Below are 21661 nucleotides of genomic sequence, written 5' to 3' on the forward strand. Positions count from 1 at the left end.
GAAGAAAATAAAAAAAAGTTATAAATTATGGAGATATTAGAGTTGGTAAAAGAATAAAAAAAAATTATAAAAAGCAAAAGTAAGAGAATTAGAGGAGATTGATGAAATTAATAAAATATGTTGGGTACACTAGTTGAGAGAAATGAAATAAATATTGTAAAAGCTTTTCAAATAAGGAAATAGGGCAAGTATTTAAAAACGGCCGGAAATGAAAAGTGAAGCAAGTATTTTAAAACGTTAGGAGTATTACAATAGCACAAAATTTGCATATTCAAAATTGCTAAAGCAGATTAGCTTTTACATACATCTTGTTGCCACTACAAAGCAAATTTCTATCAGTCATATCTTACATGATACAATAAGAGTTTCCGAGACAATGAGATTGCTATGAATTTGCAACCCTCTATGGACATATTATGGCAGTTGACTTCCACCTAAATACAAGGACAGAAGAACTAAATGCTCTAACTCTGTTAGCCTCAAAATTGTAGACTGAAAAATAACCTGATTCTAGCAACCTCAAAACTGTGAATTGCTAAGGAATGCAACCATACATCGAGCATTCTGAAACAATTTATCTACTCGCTGCCACACTGCACACTGAGTTTCTAATAGCTTTTGTGCTTTATCCTGTAGTTGTGATTGACATCTCACTGTTTCCCCATGAATCTGCAAAGAAAATTTCATGAAAACTTTCAAAACAAATCTACATCAACATAGCCTTTTTATCTCCAACAAAGATGAAAAGAAAGCTAAAACAAACATATTCAAGTGTAGCTACTATTTTAAGGTTTTCTAATGGATTTTCCCTGTAAACCAAAAAATTAAGCTTCTTCGTTCAAAAAAAAAACTAGAACATCAAACAATGCTGCCATAAATATATACTTTTCTCTTTTTTATTCTGTAAAAAATTTTAAAATAAAAAATTGTGGGTATTGGGGGATGTTTGGCCATGTCCATCAGCAAATATAGGTTTACTGTCATAAGAAATAAGTTAAATTCAACATTAATTATCCAAGGACAACAAAATGATCATGGCTATTTTCTCCAAACTACGTCAATATATTGCTTAAACTTGTGTGTGGGAGGGGAAGGGGGATACTTTGGCTCTGTTCTCAGCCTCTTTAAACAACTTTCAGCAAAATTAAGTTAAATCAAAATAATCAGCTGGAGGACATAAACTGAAGTGATCATGGCCGTTACTACACACTACGCTGCCAATAAATTGCTGGGACATTAGAAGTGCTAGTTGCTAAAGAACCACATATACGGTCCTCATAAATAACAGTATAAAACACAAGATGCAAGGATAAATAAAATCAGCCAAGACAGGAACCAACCTTTAGAAACAATCTCACAACAGCCTGCACAAACTCAAAGTTGTTTCCGCAAGATATTTCGCGAATGAAGTAATCCAAAAGCATGTCAAGTGAGAGCAATTCTGGTCTTTTACTGAGCCCTGAGAACTCACCATCATCATCTATAATTTGAATCATCCGAAGCTCCATATCCAAAGAAGATGGAGAAAGACCCTTAATATAATCGGTGAATGCTGAAACTGCAAGAATATCCTGATTAGACGTCAAAGTCCTCCAAGGATATTAATAATTTGATTCTACCCAAGCCCACTCACATAGTTATGTAACTACATACTAGATATACTCTGCATGTCATGAAAGACATTTAGCAAAATAGCTAGATGGCTCGAATGAATTTTTAGTTTCCTGGTTAGACCAGGAATAAAATTGCACAAGATCCCCTTTTATACTTCGTATATTTTTATTTTCTGAGTAACTATCTTTTTTACTTCCCATCTCAGCTTTTTAGCCTGAGAGAGGAGTGGTTGTATACAGGCACGACAATCAACTTAGACCAAAAAAAGAAACAAAATGCCTGGAAGTGGCCATCGACAACTTGAAGCTGGATTCATGCATCATATGAAAGCGTTAATTGCTAAATCTTGGGTGAAAATAGTGCTTATTTGGAAAGAGCAGTTATAGAAGATAAAATAGGGTGTACTTCAATGATAGTTTCCTCTTCCTCAGAGGTATAAAAGCAACCTTTGTACTGCGATAGGCCAATTAAAAGTATAAACTTACAATTTTTAGATTCTACTGCAGACTGAAGCACTTGCAAAAATGGCGATGCTAGTAAATCAGTCATATAATCAGAATTTTGCTCAGCATCTTTGTCCTTCAACTCTTCATTTGTCTCCTCACTAGGCTTAAACATTATGTCTCCTGAAAGAGATGGAACTGAAGGTAAAAAGAATGGTGCTTTTTCAGGCTTCTTAGGAAGTTCAATGGGCTTATTTCGAACCTGGAAATCGCAAATGATTTACATTAGCACAAGATACTAAGTAATCATATAATAAGCATCATGACAAATCAACATCTCTTTAAGTATTTCCAGAAATTTTTATTAGTAGTGTTAATCAGAAGGGAGAAAACAAACCTTTATAATGTCCAGATTGATCAGGCTTTGCCACTGGGTCTTAGGCAAGAGCGAAAGTGTAATCAAATCAGGAATTTTCTGGTCGAATTGCATTATGCCAGTCTCTTTAACATGTAAACAGTGGGTATTTCTTTTCTCAAAATCAGTCACTTTATTTCCCTCAGCTGCACTAATAGATGGCAAATTGATATGTCGAATGTCATTCCCACTAACATAAGAATCAATACTAGATGAACCTGTGAACATTGCCTGATTCACCCTGTAACACACATAGAAAAATATCACCAAAACAAATGATTGGCCATGACCTGCAATTATTAATGCAAACTGTACAATAACATCCCCTGCTTTCCACAATGTTCTTAGTAGACCTTGCATTCCCATGGACCTTTTTTCGCAAATGTTTTTAAGAAGCTTCTAGACTGAATTTGGCTTTTAGCTTTTAACTTTATCAAATAACCAAAATAAATGATTGGTAAATGGTTTTTCAATTGGTTGCGAAAAAAATGGAAAAACAAGTGGGACAGCACATTGGTCATACTACCTCTGTTTCTTTTTATTTGCAACATATACTAGAAGCTTTTAACTTTGTCAAATAAACAAAATAAATGATAGGTAATTGGCTTTTCAATTGGTAGAGGAAATTAAAGCTAATTGAAGCAGCTTATTGGTCATACTACCTCCGTTTCTTTTTACTTGCAACATACTACCTCCGTTTCTTTTTAGTTGACATGTATTCCTTTTTAGGATATTTTTTCTTTAGTTGACACATTTCCTTTTGGGGTAAATTTTTACCTTGCATTTACAAGCTACCCCACTTGCTTTTTCATTCTCTCACTCTCTCTCCTCTCCTTAATATGTGTGCCTAAATAAAACGCGTCAACTAAATAGAAACGGAGGAAGTATACTATACATGGAAAGTACACATTACATGCAATAATAAAACTTTCCTTCCTTTAGTAAATTTTTAAATGAAATTATCAACAGCTTATGTTGATTCAATTAGCAAATTTAATCAAATGTTATAACCTAACTTAATTCATCCTTCATTAAAATTTTAAAACCTTGATACACGCTCTTTCTTTCCTCCTTCCCAGCCACCACCACCACTTTTCTCTCTCTTCACTTTTCTCTCACAACCACCACACCACCATCAGCATATTTCCTTAACCCTCACAAACACCACCACCTCCACATCCCCCCCCCCTAACCTGCAAATCTCATATGGACAGCAGCCATGGCAAATTTCAATTGCACTGTACCCTAGCCTGCAACTCTTTGCGGTGTTTGATTTACCTCCCACTTGAAACCATCCTTCTCACAGTGCTAGAACCCAGTTGATCCGCACTGTAAACTCACATTGACGCAGTCACCAGCTAACAGTGGTCTTTTGTCGCCAGAAATTCAGGCTCCAACTATTTTCGACAATTCTCATAGAGTTTTTTTTTTGGTGTTTAATTTCAATCAAATTAAACTTTGAGTTTTACATCTAAAATATCAAAGTGGGGAAAAAATTAGGGCTAATTTTTGACAGAAAATGTTCGAATTCAAGATGCAAGACAATGATTTCATTATTACTGGTTGGTGTGTGATGGGTAGGATGGCGGGTTTTGGGATATCTACTGGGGTTTCGATTGAGTAAGAAGTGAGTTTTGGGATCTCAGTGGAGGTGTGGTGGGTGCAATTGGGGTTTCAAATTGCTTCGGTGGTTAAGGTGGGGTACAAGTGGGTGACTGGTGGGTGGTGTGGTGGATGGTGGTGATGATATGGTGGATTAGCAATCATCCCCACTCTCTTTTCGACCTAGTAAATCACATACTCTATAATTTACTAATCAAGCCTTAATAATTTTTACCTAGGATTCCGTGTCAACCTCGTTGTTGCAAATAAAAAGAAACGGAGGTTGTATTACTATTAACAGCTAAAGCCGATAGCTATATTTTACTGAAGATCTTTAAAAGTTATTTCTAAGTCAATATCACAAGCTGATCAAACAAGCCTAGTAAATCAGTGAACAGTGTAGCAAGGTCATGATTCTTTACAGTTAGTTTCATACGTGGACATCTAAAAGGAAGCCATCTCCTCTTACCATAGGTAGACTCCATTTTGATCAACATGAGTAGTTGCTAGAACATCCATATTGGGTGACAAAGACAGTGCAGTGATAGCCACATCAACCCGAACTGCGTCTATTTGTCTAGCTAGAATAACATCCCAAATCCTAAGTGTTCCATCCATGCTAGACGATAAAAGCCATTTCCCATCCTCACTAAAGCACAAATCAGTAACACGGTCATTATGGCCTTCAAATTTCCGGACCATCCTTAGAGCCACAACATCATATATACGGATCACTAGATCATCAGCAACAGTAGCTAACAACCCTGAAAGAATTGGAATCCTGCAATCAAATTCAATGGAACATACAAAGAGGAATGAAAGACAAAAATAACAGTTGGTATAATTAACTAAAAGAAACAAATGTACACTTACCATTGGGTCTATGATAAACTATCTTCACCACGGGACATCCCACTTCCCATCTGGAGTTCAGCTCACGTCCCCTGAAATTCCATACCTGCAACACAATCCTTTAGGAAAATTTATGCAGAACCCAAATCATCACAGTAGAAAGCAAGAAAATGACATACGTATCATTGATGAAGAAAATCTTTCCGCATATCAATTGCCAACACAAATATGAATAGTGATGTGAATGATCATATTGTTAACACCTTTACATCTTTAAGCCGTTTAATTATTAGGATTCCTTGTATGTTCCTCTGTTTTCTCCATTATAGAGATAAAAAACTCTCGAATCCCCGGCTAAAGGAGTAGACCGAACCACATAAATCTTGGTGTTCTTTGTTTATTCTTATTAGTTCATTCATTATTGCTCCACATCAAAACATACACCACCTATCTCTCGACATTAATCATCATTCTTTTTCCCGATTGCCACATTAATTACCTTGTCTTTTTCTTTCTTAATTTTTTTTTGTTTTGAAAAGTGAGATTATTTAATGTAAAATTTAGAGTCACTATTATATATTTGTCTCTCATAAAGATTTTTATTTCATTATTTACTTCCTGATTCTAAATAAGAAGAAGAAATAGGATTGAAGAGAGCATAACTTTGGCCATATCCGGGATTAAATTATAATTAATAAATTTTGGCCATATATCGCTTTAAATTAGATCCATACATCATGTAACCAGGTACAGCCAGGAAAAAGAATACCTTAAGCCAAACATAGTTTTATATTCTTATTCTCCATAGATTTAGCCCCATGCATCACATGGGGTTTAAAGGCTAGACATTCATAAACATGATGATCATCCCTGGCCCCTCTATAACAATTGTATCCAGATTCTAAATTCAAAACGATTTTTTTTTTAAAGTGGAAACTGTATCACAAGCCCACTCCCAACACCCCCGCCCCTCTCCCTCTCAGCTCACAAAAAGAGGAGAAAGTTCAGCAAAATTTAATTTAGAGAGATAAGAAGATGATGTTAACTTTATTACAAGGCCAGAACATGGGTGAACGCCTAGTATTGGAAGCTTAGAAATACCTAAGATAACAAAACCAGTGCACAATATAAGGAATAAATCAGGCATAGATGTATGCGTTCATAGAAAAACTCTACCAAAGAAATATGATTGCTGATATCATGCAAATACATCCACTGTGAAAAGTTCTTCAGTTTTTTAGAAAGGAAAATTTTGCAAACAAGGAATGACCAAAACTTATCAAATAGGAGTATAGGCCCAGCCATATCAGTTTCAGGTAAAGGTACTTTTTCGGCATAATCTGGTGCCTATTGGAAGTTATTAAAAAAACTAAATTTGAAGAAGTATATATACCTTTATATCACCATGATATCCTGCGCTGATCATCAATGTATTTGTTGAATCACAGGCTACTCCAACAACTTCTCCATAATGGCCACAGCTCCTTCTTTCAGACTTATCCAAGTAAATACCTCGGCTCAGCCCAGACTGGAGATTAAATCGCTCAATCCAACCACCTGCTGTCCCAAGAACAGCAAAGTTTCCACATGCACTGATAGTACAAGCCTGAAGATTATTGTTAAAATGTCACAGGATACATCCAAAGAACAAGCAAGATAGCAAAGGATGGAAGACAAAGAGCTAGTTGAAAATTAGAAATATTTTAAGAAAACTGAAGAAAGCGTCATAGTTTATCCAGGTAATTCAGCACAGCTCATAAAATACTATAACAACAGCATTTTCATAGCAGAATCCATTATTCTGTACAGGTTTATGGTATGATAAAACTAACTAATCCAACAAATGAAAGAAATATCATCCACAAATTTTTCAAGTATGACTGAAACAATTCCCCCCCCCCCTCTCCCAAAAAAAATATAAATAAATGAATAAAATAAAAAATTCAACAATTACTTGCTCATTAACTTTTGTCAAACTATCTATATGAATTCAAGAAGGTCAATGACACCCAAAAGTGTGTTGCAAGCTTTAAAACAAAACAAAGTAATAAATAGAAGGAAGAATACACTTTAACAATCTCAACTTTGCCCAATTTACTTCAGATAATCCCAACTTTCACCTGCGTTTTCTTTCTTCAATTTACCGGTAACCTAGAGAAGGGTTAAAGTTTTTATAAAAAGAAGTTATTTTTGTAAAAGAAAAAAAAAAAAAAAAAAAAAAAACAAACCCCAAGCCTGCCATGACCACCACCGATGGCCACGCCCTCCCTAGCCCAGCTCAATTTCCGACCCAAATTTTCGTTTTCCGACGCCCACCACCAATTTCTGACATCTCCACCCCGATTAACTTAGCCCCGAAATTGTAAGCAATGTTGGGAGCTTGGGGCAGATTTCGAAGCTAAGTTGGGGAAAGGAGAAGGTCAGTTTCAGAGTTGAGGGAAGGGAAAAGGTTTCTGGGTTGAGGGAAGGGAGGAACGGTCGATTTTGGTGGTGTGGAAAGGGAGGGGGTCCATTTAGGGGGTTGCATTAGGGAGGGAATTGTTACAGTATCGATGCTGTGAGGGGTGATGGCGGTTTCTGAGGTGGGGTTAGGGTGGGGGGGCCGATTCCCGGTGTTTGAGGTGGTTTGGCGACGTAGTTGGTTGGGTGGGGAGAAGGCCACCGTTGGTGGCTGGTGGTTAGGGAGTTTTAATTTATTTTTTTCTTTTTTTAATTAATTTATTTTCATTTTTTTTTTAATTTTTTATTCATTTTTTAACCACTCATGTATCATCAACACATGTCAAGTAACCTACAATTATAGGCTTTTGCCTTTTGTTGACCAGTTTGAGATTGTTGGAGGAGAACGGAGTTGAAAGTTGGGATTATTGCAAAATAATCAAAAGTTGAGATTATTTAAAGTAAAACAGGCTAATTTGGGATTATCAAAAGTGTATTTTTCCTAAATTAAAAAAAGTGCATCAATTGCATTTACACAAATTTTTGGGAGTTGACTTGATCTAATATTATATTATGCCAGTGGGAAAATGAATAGGGACTATAAAAGAGATAGTATGTGAGAGAGTGCAGTTTTTTTTCAAGGACAAAGAAAGAAAGAAAGAAAAATAATAAAATATTTTGAGTGGGGCTTTATGAAAGAAAGAGAAATGGTATAAAGTTACCAAATTTGTAAGTGAATAAAAAAATAATAAGTTAAAAAAAAAATAAAAAAATAAAAACATTTAAATCCCAAAAAACAAAAACGAAAAAAGTTGAAGTGATGCATCTATAAGAAAAAACAGAGAGAGTAAACTCATAGTGATATGGTCCAAGATTCAACATCACTGGATTTATTTACCCTCTTGTTATGTAAACCACATTTCATTGTGGTTGTGATTGTGCGTGCGCATGTGTGTGTGTGTGTTGTGTATGTGAGAGAGAGAGAGATGAGGGGAGCACAATCTCAATACCTTAACTGGAGTACGATTTTCTTCTGAAGGATTCAATATGTGCTCTCCAAGCACAAAATTCTGCAGTCTCCACACATATGCCTCAGCTGTGTCCACATGACAAGTAACCACATTGCACCAATCACGCTCCCTAATTTCAGCTGAACAGTGGTTTTAGCAACATGAATAACAATATGAACATAGCAGTAATAAAACAAGCCAGTGTGGGCACCACGATTATAAAGGCATGGGGAGTTCAGAATCTTCAGATACACCAGTAGATAAACAAAAGATATAAAACACTATGACAATTAACAAATATCAAATCTCATATACTCAAACATACACTGTGGTCCAAATACCAAAAAAAAAAGTAACCGGTTACGTAAAGTAATGATTTTAAAATTACTAGAGTAATTTTTTGACAATCACACAATAGTTGCACCAAAAAGTTTTTGTCTAAAAATGAACAAATTAATCATATTTTGCCAAATTAATATATACTGTATTAGTCATTTGTCAAAAAAGGATTCATCCACAAGCAATTCCTTGTACCCAGCAATTATAGACTTAAACCAGTTCCTTGTACCCCGCAATTACAAAGACTCAAACCAAGCAAAATTAGCAAACAAGATTCTTCATCAATTAAAAGACAAGGGGCATGGAACAATGCATCTTACTAACACATTAGAGATTTGAAGAGCAGCAAGCTTCTACATAAACAACTTTACATAATAAATAACAGAAAGCAAGATCTATATAGTTCCTCGGATTTTATTAGTTGCAACCTTTTACATTTCTCTTATACTAGCTTTAAGCCTTTAATCATATTTTACTAACATCAGAAACCTGTAACCCGATGAGGGCAGAAAGTAATAAGGGGGCAATTAGTGAAAAAACATTAGAAAATAGAATTCATCCCATCTTCACTGATCTCTATAGTAAGTTGGACATGAAAAGAAATACATGTGTTGATTTTGTACGAGATAGAGAATGAGTAAGAGAGAGAGAGAGAGAGAGAGAGAGAGAGAGAGAGAGAGAGAGAGCAACTTACCACAATCAAATGCAATAACAGGCTTCAGCTTTATATCCTCTTCCTACCAAGACAGTACAAAGAACAATGAAGCGACAAGGTGAACGCAATATACATTATATATCAGATGCAAGCAGATAATCAAGATCAATAATTAAAGCAAAAAATAAAAGAGAAAATACAAGTTTATCTCCGTGATAAACAAAACTTGTTTATCACAGGGAAAAAAGTGTAATTTTGCGGTCAAGTAGCGGTTTTAAGGCAAAACTGCTACAAGGGTTTTTTATTTTTCTCTATGACAAACGAAATTTGTTTATCATGGAGGATAACTGGGGCAGCCTCAAAACAAAATCTTTAAATTTGAAGGAAATGAACTTTGGATGCTGAACTTGGGTGTGGATCCGAGGGTCAGACATTCTAGAATTGAGGATTCGGGATACGATTAGTAGACTTCCAAATTACTTGAGTAAATAAAACTTGCATTACACAAAAGCTACTATAGAACATAAAAGGCCACTAACAAATTTTCTTTCGAATTTCACCTTTCTTCTTCTCTAGTCATCCTAATTAACCAATTATACCCTCGATTTTGCATTGTCGTTTGGCTTGAAGAACAAATTAGCGAATAAAAACCCCCAAAAAACGCCTAATTAATTTGCAAATTGATAATAAAATTTGACAGAGGAAGAAGAAGAAAGAACAGAGGTGATAATCGAGGAGGAACAATTGGTAATGGGATCCACCGTGACATCATATACGAGAGTTGGGCAAAAGGGTGGTGGTAGTTTTTAGTGTTTGATAAAACTAGGTGGTAAAATACAATTAAAAAAACTTGAGGTGGTATTGTACAAAACGACGACAACAAATGGTGGTATTTTTCAAATTTTCCTACAAAATACACACAATTAAAGAGAGAAAAAGGAGGATTTTTTTTTATCAAAAGAAATGTGTTCCAAGATGCATAGTTAGAGTACAAGCACATGAGGAAAGTCTCTATCTCTCTCCCCCTCCCACATTTTCAGATTTCAAGGTTTTCAAAAATCAAAACCAATGACAGATTCTCAGACCTTCCTCTTGATTTGTTGCAAAGTTAGTTTTCCTCATGTCAGGTCTAACCCAACCCATATCCTGTGCCGGCACCTGAACTAGATTGGGTAATAAATGCATACATGAACGTTGGACAAACATGGTAAACTCTTACAGTACAAACTTTTCCAATGCAGTATTCACTTAAACAAACGTAATTTCAACAAGGAGTTGAATAAAATTATTCACACATTAACCAATCAAAATTAGATAGGCGGACTTGTAAAAGGGATAGCCCTTGCAGATATGACCTGCTAATTTCTACAAGATGTACAACTGCAGAGAGGGGCAGGAGATTACATGTTATGTTAAATAAGTGCTAGAAGCCGCCTATTTTGCATTGTATTTAGAATCATGCACTCACGCATTTTTAGCACTCTTTCTTGTTGATCCTAGAAAAAAACAAAATTCATATCTTCTTGAAGTATGATAGGTATGCAACAAGATATCAAAGCAAACACCTATCAGTCTCTTTGCAAGGGTATTAAGTATTGACAATGAAAAGCCTTCCCAGCTAGTTTGAACATTCATTAGCACTAAAGTCAGCAAGGAATTAATCTTTTGATCTGTCCCTAGTGTTATTTTAACACAAATTCGTGCTCATTTACTCACATTTGTGCCAACCAGGCACCCTCAAAATCACCGTCTAAGGCTTGTTCTCTAGCTACAGAGAAACAATTACCGCCCTCACATTCTAACCATCAAAAAAAGGGATTGTGATAACAGGCTCATAGTGTTTAGCAAATGTACATATCCATAGCATCAAATCAATAACAACTGGCAATGCCCCGAATTACTATAAATTTGTAAAATTTGATCAAAATTAAATTTATAAGGTTAATGTTCAACAATATTTATAGGTGAATAAAAAATATAATAATAAATTTAAGATTAATGGGTGCTAGTTTTTATTCATTTCACTTCACATGATAAAATAACAACTTATTTAAATATTACTTTGTACAATTGCTTGAATGGTATTAAATCTAGAAAATTAGCATCCAAGGAATCAACAACCACTATTGTGTGATTAATGTCTTACAAATTAAATTGTAGATTATTGTGCAATCACTTTTAAGTTACATTCTATTGAAAATTAAATTTGAAGGTTACACATATGAAGAGTTTAAGGGTATTAAGTGATGACATATATGGTGACACATAATATTCATGTGGAGCCAAATCACATTGAAGGAACGTGCACATGGCGGTAGCATGATGTCTCTTAGAGTTCTAATATCATGAAATGCCCAACTGCTACCAATTATCTTTCAAAAATCTACTTTTATATTATAGATCATCATGAAATGCCCAATTGCTACCAATTACCTAAACATTGCCCTTGCAAGATCTTTAATGGCTTGCTACAGTCACTGTTATTGTTGATTATTTTAATATTCAAATGTTCATCTTAGAAAACATTCTCCTGTATTTCTTCCGCAGCCAACATAAAAAACAAGAAATAAAAAAAAAAATTAAAAAAAAAATTTTAAAAAAAAAAAAAAAAACAACAAGAAGCATATAGGAGTCAATATTATGTAGACAATTCAGAAGAATTGAAACAAGTCAATATAGGTGAATAGCATTTATACCTTTATCCTGAGTTTCTTGGCTCTTTTAGCCACATGACGCTGTGAAAGCTCCCTACTTTGTTGATCCTGATCATAGCCAAAACGTTCAGCCATAATATAGATGGTGACAACCACTAACTCTTTCAGAAAGACTATTTAAAAACAAAAATATGCAGCCAATTACATAACACCCAATTACTCCTTCATGATATCAAATCAACATTTCAAAAATGTAGCTATCAAGATGGTGATTAACTGATTATGAAGAAGGATATACAGAGAGAACAACAAAACAGAGTTCAAAACTAGGCCTCAACATACATATTTCCAGAAAAGCTCCTACAAATTATTATAATTACACTTTATAACAGAGAAGCAATACCCAACTTAATATGCTAGAAAACAATCTTGATCAGATTTTACTAAACAGACATTGGAAAATTTATTATTGCTCATATCAATCATATGTACAATACCAGAATCAAACTGGGAATAATTTATCAATCAATGATAGATGGGCTGACTAGCAACTATTATATTTCACAATCTATGAATCGATAAAATCCACTCAATTGAAGCCAAGATGAACACATCTGCTGCATGTTTACCCTCAAAGCTACTGTCAATAGACCTAAGACAACAAAAGAAAAACCTAGTGTCAACTTTACCCACAAAATGCCAACCAGAGCATCCACTCTGAGTTGCAAGAAAATCATTTTTAATAATTAGTAACTCCACCTATGAGTGTTCCTGTCACTTATTGTCTATCCAAAGCATAATAAAGGTGAGGAACTACATTGGAAAAAAATCAGCTTAAAGCTTTGTCATGTCCTTTTGAACCTACCAAGAACTCAGTACCCACGACTAATTGCTGCTTGTACACAGCGACAACTGATGAACTAACAGCTGTAAAGAATATTGCTAATCTACTTTAATGAAGATAACAGGCAAATAGCACCATACTTAGGATAGTACAACCCTAGAGAATACATGACAGGCGGATAAAAATTAAGAAGCTATCAACCTGGACTACAGAAAAAAGCCTGAAAGCTCGGTCCTGGCCAGCAGATAAAATGTGTCTCCCATTTGCATAAAACCTGCAATAAGAGATATGTTTGAACTTGTAAAGCACCAATAATACAATAGAGTGGGTATACAAATAAATTATAGTCATAAAAGTTTAGATTAGTCATAATGCCATATTTTACTTTTTTTAAATTGAAAAATCAAATGAATATGGCCATTGTGCTGACTCCAATATCCACATCAATTGATCAACCCATAGGGATTCTCACTAGACCTGGATCTCCAACACTTAAATATCAGGGATATAGGCAAACCGGTCATCAATTTTCCATACGCTCCCCACCCAACTTCTCACCGAAGTAGAACAGCTAAGCAGCAGTATATCTAGTAGCCACGGTCCAGTAGTACTTGGCTGATAGAGAATGGGTTTTAAGATAATGTAATGTACAACATATCAGAGATCAATTAAAGAAATAAAGATGAACCACAATAAGGATTGGGCTGTAGGAGCAATAGGGTGTTTTAAGTTAGGATATGGACAGAAATCAATTTATGGAATAATGATGAACCACAATGAGCTATATGAGCAATAAGGGGTTTTCAGTGAAGATATGCACAAGGAGAGATTATGGGTTGTGGAATTAAAATTAAAATCATAGACCATACATAAATATTTAAAGGGAAATTCTCAATGGTAGCCTTCTACTATTGTGTAATTCCAATGGTATAGCAAATTTTTATTTCGATTCTCAATGGTAGCCCTAAACTTTCAAATTCTCAACCGCAACCTAAATTATGTTTTTCCATTAAATTTTTTTTATATCTAACCTTATTATAAACTAAGGTAAACTTTAAAAAAATAATAATGCATAAAATATATATAAAAATTAAAACTACTGCTCCCCCACCATAAGCCCAGCCACCCTTTCCCCTACGTCTGCAGTCACCCCTTCACTCCATTGCAACAACCTCTCCCAAAATCGGCCACCACCCACCCCAAAACCCACCACGAAATCTGCCACCACCCACCTCAAAATAAACCACGAAAAATCCTCTCCTCCCACCCACGAAACCCCCCAATCTACGAAAACCACCAATCCACCACCAACCAAAACCCACCCGCAAAACTGGCAACCCATGAAAAACCAACCCATCTTCTCATCGACAAACTTTCCAATAAATCAACCCACATTCAGCAAGCAAGACTTGACCCATGAATCGCCCCTGTCAAGAATGGTGGTAGGGAGGGAGCTGGTAAGGTGTTGGTCGATGGTAGGGGTAGCAGACGGGTTGGGGTCAGGTTTTGGGGAGAGAGAAAGAGTCGGGTTGGGGGTCAGGTCGTGGGGTTTGATTTGAATTGCCAACATGAGGGTTGGTCGAAGGTGAGCGAAGGGAAGGGAGTGTCGGTTGACGGTGACCAATGGTGGTGTTGATTGAAGGTGGCCAGCTGGGGTTGACAATGGAGGTAAGGGGTTAGGGTGATTGTCAATGGGTTGACAATGAAGGTTATGGGTAGGGGTATTTTATTTTATTTTTTAAATAATTTTACTTTTAATTATTCAATTAAAATAGTTGACCTAGTTAGATTTCACGGAAATGCAATGGAAAAATCATCAATAAGGTTATGATTGTAAAACAATTAAAGTAGAGGGCTACCATTGAGAATCGAATGAAAAAATGGCTAACATTGGAATTACGCAATTTGAAGAGGACTACCAAAGAGAATTTCCCAAACTTAAATCCCTATTTCCTTTATAATAAATAAAAGGGCTTTTCCCCTTCCTGTCTTGGTGACATTTTTTCCCCAACCCGTAAACCAAGTAGTTCCTAAACTCAATTTGAGTATTTGACCTTTAAAAGAAAATGAAACAGAACTTAAAATATATACCAGCAACACATCCACGTCAAAGTGGTCTAGTTTTTTCATATACAACAATGCAACGATTAAGTACAGTGAAAGGGGAAACTTTCCCTAATCTATGGTACATTTTGTACCCTTGCAAATGAAGATTTGTTTATATTTGATGTTAAAGGAGAAATAATTAGGATTATAACCATATCATAAGTTCAAATGTGTGAAAATCAAGTGAATAGAATACACCGTCTATACGATAATATTTAAAAAACAATTAACTTTGCATATTTCTTTCATACTCCAATCTCCATCCCTTTTATATATATAGGGGAGGGATCCAGTAAGAATGGATCCATATGTGAGATATCATACTTATATGAGGATTGATCTAAAATTTAGAACATATGAGTTAAAATTTAGAACACATGATTAAATATTTAGAACACGTGATTTAAAATTTATAACACATCAGTTTAACTCTAGAACATCTACGTATGTAATAATTTAGAACATCTGATTTTAAATTTAGTTATTATGCAAAATTTTAAAAAATCTTATTTAAAATTAAGAACATTTGAATAAAAATATATAACATTTGATTTAAGATTTAGAACATGTGAGTAAATGTTTAGAATAACTAATTTAGAATTTATACATACGAGTAAAATCTTAGAATACCTTATGTAAAATTTAGAACATATGAGTAAAATTTAAAACATACTCCCTCCGTTTTTAAATACTAACTCCATTTCTCCATGCGCGGATTTTAGGAGAAATTGGAGAAAATAATAAAATATAGAGATAGTGGGGTTAGTGGAAGGTAAATTGGAGGATAGTGAATATAAAAGTAATAATATTTAGGTCCCACTAGTTGAAAGAAATGAATTAAATATTATAAAAGGTTTCCAAATAAGGAAATGGAGCAAGTATTTAACAAACGGCCGCAAAAGGAAAGAAGAGCAAGTATTTAAAACAAAGGGAGTATGATTTAAAATCTAAAACATATGAATAAAAATCTAAGAACACAATTTTTGAATCATATAAGTTAAATTTAGAACAAATAACTTAAGATTTAGAACATGTGAGCAATAATTTAACGCATACGAGTAAAATTTAGAACATGAGAGTGTTCTCACGTATGAAAGAGTTCTCATATATTAGATGGGTTCTCAAGAGAGTCTTCCCCTAACAGTTATATCAAGTGACCATAACCTAAAATATTTATTTAACTATCATCTAAAGAAATATGATCAGCTCTTACCAGATGAAGAAAGATCAGCTCAACCTAATTTTAACTTCTAACAAGTTTTGAAAATTGAGTAGAAGCCCTTTGATTCTTTGCTCGCTATTTGGCCTCAAAATCTATATTAACCCACTTGGAGGTCCTCAAAAGAATTTTTTTGAAATCCTTAATCTCTACAATGGTCTTTCAGATTTATTCTTAAAACAAAAGAGGGACAAAACCATGACCAAGTTGTAAATGGAATTTAACAGCAAATTCTACAACATGGAACATGCAATCTGAACATGAAAACTCATCATATAGATCGAATTTCAAACACTATTTCACGCAAATTGGGGGGGGGGGGGGGGGGGACAAAAGCAGGTGACCAGATGAAAAAATAAAGATATTAAAAACAACCTGTTTAGATTTTAAATTCTCAATCCTAACAATATGCCATCATTCGAGTCATTACACAGGTAAAAATTAGTTTGTATCGAAGCTTTAGTTCTACTTCTCTTTATGTGTGATACCCTACCTACTAGTCATCCCAACCCAGAAGAACATGGGTGGGGGAGCTAGTTTTACAGGCACAATTAACAGCGTCTGAACATTTTCTTCATTGCCATAGAACAAATAGAAATAGCTTCCTCTCCTAAATAAGGGCTTTTCTAAGGGAGTTTGAGTTACTTTCTTAACCAAAGGGTATACTTGGGAATTTTTAAATCATAAGAGTTTGGCGGAATAATTTACACAAACCTCATACTTGGTAGTTATTAAATAATTCTCTGATATGAAAGAGGTAGTTTTTTACAATTACTCTCTTACAGTTTTACATAAATGTTACATTGAAATTTACTACACCCTTTAATTCTATAAGTGAGGGCAATATGAATTTTTAAAGTAACAAATACATTATAACGTGCAAAAAATAAATAGCATATGACAAAGTGCAAAATCAATGATTCTAGAAAAGTTCTGCAAACATCTAAAAATTTTATTCTATATAACACTCTACCTTATACAAAGTGGAGGTGCACTATGTCCATTTCGGAATCGTAAAAGACGAGGATCCCCATCGCTAGTATCGAATATCCACATCTGGGAAATGAGAGAAAGGGAGAATTTAAAGCAGAATAAACAGTCTGTAAATCAAGAAACAGCTTTTATATGTTCAAAATGAAGCATAAAAATCAAAAGCAGATCTTAATTGCACCCTGCCCAACATCAGCATAGAATTTTAACAGGTTCATGCCACAACACCCACAATATTATTCCACAATAACACTTTATTGTCCATCTTCAGTAATATTTCAAGGAAGACTTTTTACAACTTCTACAATGACTCAATCTTCATATACATTAGCCAAAGAACATAGTGACGCCAACAGGCATCTTGGATTAAATAAAATGGAGAATTATTCTTACAAAGGTAAAGAAGGATTTTTACAAAAGAGGTAGTAAATAGAAGAAATAATAACTCCTCTTTCTTTTGTTATACCCACTTTTCGTGAAAATTTTATATACACCCAGTTGCAAGGTGCACCCAAGGGTAGTTCTGCTCATTTAATTTTTTTTTTTCTCATTTCTAAAATTTAAAAAGAGCAAGAAAAACACCATTGGGTGCATCTACCTCTATGTGCACCTTCCTAAAAGTTTTATAAGAAAAAAAAAAAAAAAAATATGTGCACCCGGTGTATATAAAAGGTTGTACACTTTTCATATTAGGGTGATTTCTTTTTTTTTTTTCTGTTCTAACCGATATTACTTTTCTCCTCTTAGATTTAAAAAAGAAAAAAAAAAAAAAACAAACAAACCTTCACCACCTTACCCCTCTTGCCCCACAATTTATTAACCTTTTAAACTCTTTCTCTCACTCTAACTATCTAACTATCTTTTTTCTCACACCCATTCACCTTTTTAATCCATCTCTCTTATTTTAACCACATTTATCTTGCACCACCCACCTCTTTCAAAAATTCTTCGGTTTACAAATCTACAGTCAGTAGGAAAAAAAATGGAGGTAGTGGTTAAAATGGGTCATTTGTCAAATAAAAACGGCTTGTAGGTCCTCAAACTTAGATCAATGTGTGGAGCTTTAAGGGGAAAAAAAAAAAAAAAAAAAAAAAAAAAAAAAAAAAAACAATGATTACAACAATATTCATGAGACAGGTTATAAGAGAATACGTTAAACAGAAAGATCAATATCCAGTTATCCACTACATTCCACACTACAAAATTAATTTATCTCATTGACAACATGTTCATCTAGCACTAACCTAATACGAGCCTATAACAATTGTAATCAATAACCACCCTGTTGATATGACAGCCAAATACCTTTGAATGCAGAGGAAGATGAGGCAAAAATATATCCAACAGGTATTCCCTCTTTCACACTCTGATAGGCCACATTTCTATTTTGAGACACAAAACAAAAACAAAAACAAAAAAAAAAAAGAGGCCACTCTATCAAATCTAGAAAGTCAAATTAAATCTAGAAAGTCAAATTATGATATTTCCCATAAAACTATAATGTTTTAGGGATTTGACACATTATCAAAATAAGATGATTGTTCTCAATTAAATAAATCATCAAGGTAATTACAACATTTCTAACCAATTCTAGCTAACCTCAAACAAAATGTGGAGTGATGATTAAATAGAGGTAGCGTGGGTAGAGCTTAAGCCAAGCTTAAATAGAGGTGATTGAATCAAACCAAAGAAAAAAATTCCACGTATTGTAAAAAATGATGATTATACGAAATTTTAGTACCGGCATCCAAAACATAGGCAGGATCAGATATTAAAAGGTTCTTCTAACATCAACCTCAAGATTTTACATATAATCTCATTCATTGTTATATTTTATATAGAAATCTAAAATTCCATCAGGTTGACAGCCAATACCTTGCAAAGTTAAAACAGAAAAAAAAATGTTCGAGCGAGGAAATTAATGAAAGGAAACTGGAGCAGTATCTATCAATATTGGGAAAAATAGGATTGACACATTGAATTTCACAATTCAGGTTCCAACATGAAAAAGACTCAAGAAGGGCCTAAGTCAGTTTCACATAACCTAAGCATACACACACAAAAATAAGGCACATCAAGTTCAAGGGGCTTGAATATTGTTCCTTTGACTGACCATGACCTGGATCTCTACAAACATCCAAGAGTCATTAAATTTAAGACCCTAGTTCTTTACACACAACTATTTCCATGCAATGTATTTTGAACATTTGACAATCCAATCATAGATGTAGAAGGAAGTCAAAGAAGCCATGCAAAGCCAGGTGTAGAGAAGTCAAAATTTTAGAAAAATTGTCTTACTTTTATAGAGTTGTCAGCTGAAGCACTCATCAGCACAGGCTCATTCGCAAAGAAGTGGAGTGAAATAATTGCACCGTCATGAGCATCTTTTATAACTGACTGAAGCCTTCGTTTCTCAAGATTCCATATGCTAATGACACCAGAAGAGCCTCCAGAAGCTAAAAGAGGCTGTCCATCTGTAACACACATTTTTTTTAGCTAATGATGCAACAAGATAACAGAAAATGAATTTGTACAATCCTTGATAAACCAGATAGCTTCTAATAATAAAGCTTTTTTATTCCCAGCAGATAACTTAGTAAAACTTTGAGAGCCTACAGAAGATTATATTCAGAAAAGCAAGCACGTAAAAGACATTAGTTACTTTGAGGATTTTCTTCCATGCATGACATGAGCTGAAAGCAAGGGCTTATAAATTACACACAAGCACAAATAAAGCACCTTAGTTGTAAAAGCCAACCGGGGGAAAAGGTCCTCGAAGCCTGGGTATGAGGCAAAGACGCATGTCTTCTATAAAACAAGCCTTAATATAAGAGAGTAACTTTTTTTTTAAATCACAATAAGTCGAAGAAAAGGAGGGGACTAGGGAGCCAAGCCGTGTTTAGGGCAAAGCTGAAAGCTAAAGCTGATTGTGTTAGCTGATTTTAAGTAACTGATTGTATTAACTAATTTGACTAATTTATTTTATTAGCTTATTTTAGAAAAGTGTTTGGTAAATAACTTATTGGTTTAAAGCTAATTGATTATGTGAAATAACCAATAAGCTAATAGTGGGGTAGGTAGTTCATATAGGATTTTTCATTAATGGGGTTATAAGTGTCATTTCACCATAAAAATTGAATTAGCTAATTGAAAAGGCTCCTAAAAGGAGCTTTTTGAAAAAGAGCATATTTAGTGGAATAAGCTCGTTAAATAAGCTTCCCACCAAACACCTTGAATTAGCTTATTTAATAGTTAATAAGCTAATGTTGGTCAAATAAGCTAGTTACCAAACACAGCCAAGTGATTAGTTCAGTCATCGGTCTATAAGTGTGGGCACTTTACCAACACATAAAATAAATAAAAACCCCACAAAGAGGAACACCAGAATTTTGAGATTTAAAAAACAATGTAAAAGCAGAAAGGGTTAAACACATCCATGTGAAGATATTGAAGATTTTTAAACATGTAAATCTTAATATTATAAAACCGCAACATTCTTCTTCAATGACTATCGAGCAATCAAAGCCTTAATCCCATTAGTGGGTCAACTACATAAACCAAAAGTTGTTATTCCGTGTAGTCATCGACAAAACTCTTCCTTCTCCATCCCTTATGATCCAATGCCTCATCCTCATGCAAATCCATATACTTCATGTCCTTCCTAACTCATTCCAACCAAGTCATTTTCAGTCTCTCTCTCTCCCTCGTTCAACCCCTCCATGGTCCCACTCCTCCACTCTTTGTACCGATGCACCCTCGAGTCTCCGTCTCACATGCCCAATCCACCCACATTGGCGATTTTCCCTTAATTTGTCAATAATGCCTGCCACACCTACTTTATTGCAAACAACCTCCTTTCTGATTCCATTGCTTAAAGTGTTCCCACACATCCAACATTCTTCAGTGACTAACGTGATCAATAATCAGCTTGCTTGATGATGTCTCCCCATTTGGACAATCATATTCTCAAACAAATAACTTGAACTCTATCATTTCTTTTGCAGCCACTCACATGATTGTGAACTTCCATTCATACTCCCAGAGTTGAAAACAAATGCTTCAACCATGCCATGCATCCACTTCACATCTTGGCATCCCCCACTAGTGTATAATTAAAAGATATACATTTTAACTACCCATGAGCCATATTTATGCATCCAATTCTTCTTACATTCCTAGTATATGCTAGCCAGTGTCTATTTCTATATTTAGGAGAGGCACATTACAGTGCATATTCAATAAAGTAAACACAACTTCTAACCCCCACCAAGCAGCACATTATAAAGATCCTCCATGGGCTCCATCCATCTCATACAGATATCCCTTTCACTAGCAATCTAGATCACTTGGCCAGTTGCCTTTTCTTAGATAAAGGGGAAATGTTAACAGACAAAAACAAAAACAAAAACAAAAACAAAAAAAAAAAAAGTATTTAGTACATCCATGGAAGACAAGTTATCCTAAAAAATATTAAATACA

The 21661-nt window shown here is 34.6% G+C and overlaps 1 protein-coding gene across 1 annotated transcript in view; it reads right to left on the minus strand.

Moving 5' to 3' along the window:
• Positions 1 to 172: 172 nt before the first annotated feature.
• LOC110712633 (U3 small nucleolar RNA-associated protein 21 homolog) overlaps positions 173 to 21661 on the minus strand; it is a 38563-nt gene continuing 17074 nt past the window's right edge. Inside the window, exons 7-19 of the mRNA XM_021891106.1 lie at positions 19481 to 19656; positions 17166 to 17248; positions 13069 to 13141; positions 12066 to 12131; positions 9409 to 9451; positions 8376 to 8515; positions 6320 to 6532; positions 4948 to 5032; positions 4544 to 4838; positions 2455 to 2713; positions 2100 to 2319; positions 1341 to 1558; positions 173 to 669 (exon numbers count right to left, since the gene is read on the minus strand). Of these exons, the coding sequence (XP_021746798.1) occupies positions 520 to 669; positions 1341 to 1558; positions 2100 to 2319; positions 2455 to 2713; positions 4544 to 4838; positions 4948 to 5032; positions 6320 to 6532; positions 8376 to 8515; positions 9409 to 9451; positions 12066 to 12131; positions 13069 to 13141; positions 17166 to 17248; positions 19481 to 19656 (2021 nt within the window). The 3' untranslated portion in view covers positions 173 to 519. The remainder of the gene's footprint in view (positions 670 to 1340; positions 1559 to 2099; positions 2320 to 2454; positions 2714 to 4543; positions 4839 to 4947; positions 5033 to 6319; positions 6533 to 8375; positions 8516 to 9408; positions 9452 to 12065; positions 12132 to 13068; positions 13142 to 17165; positions 17249 to 19480; positions 19657 to 21661) is intronic.

This window comes from Chenopodium quinoa, unplaced genomic scaffold (genome assembly GCF_001683475.1).
Source record: "Chenopodium quinoa cultivar QQ74 unplaced genomic scaffold, ASM168347v1, whole genome shotgun sequence".
Classification (NCBI taxonomy): Eukaryota; Viridiplantae; Streptophyta; class Magnoliopsida; order Caryophyllales; family Amaranthaceae; genus Chenopodium; species Chenopodium quinoa.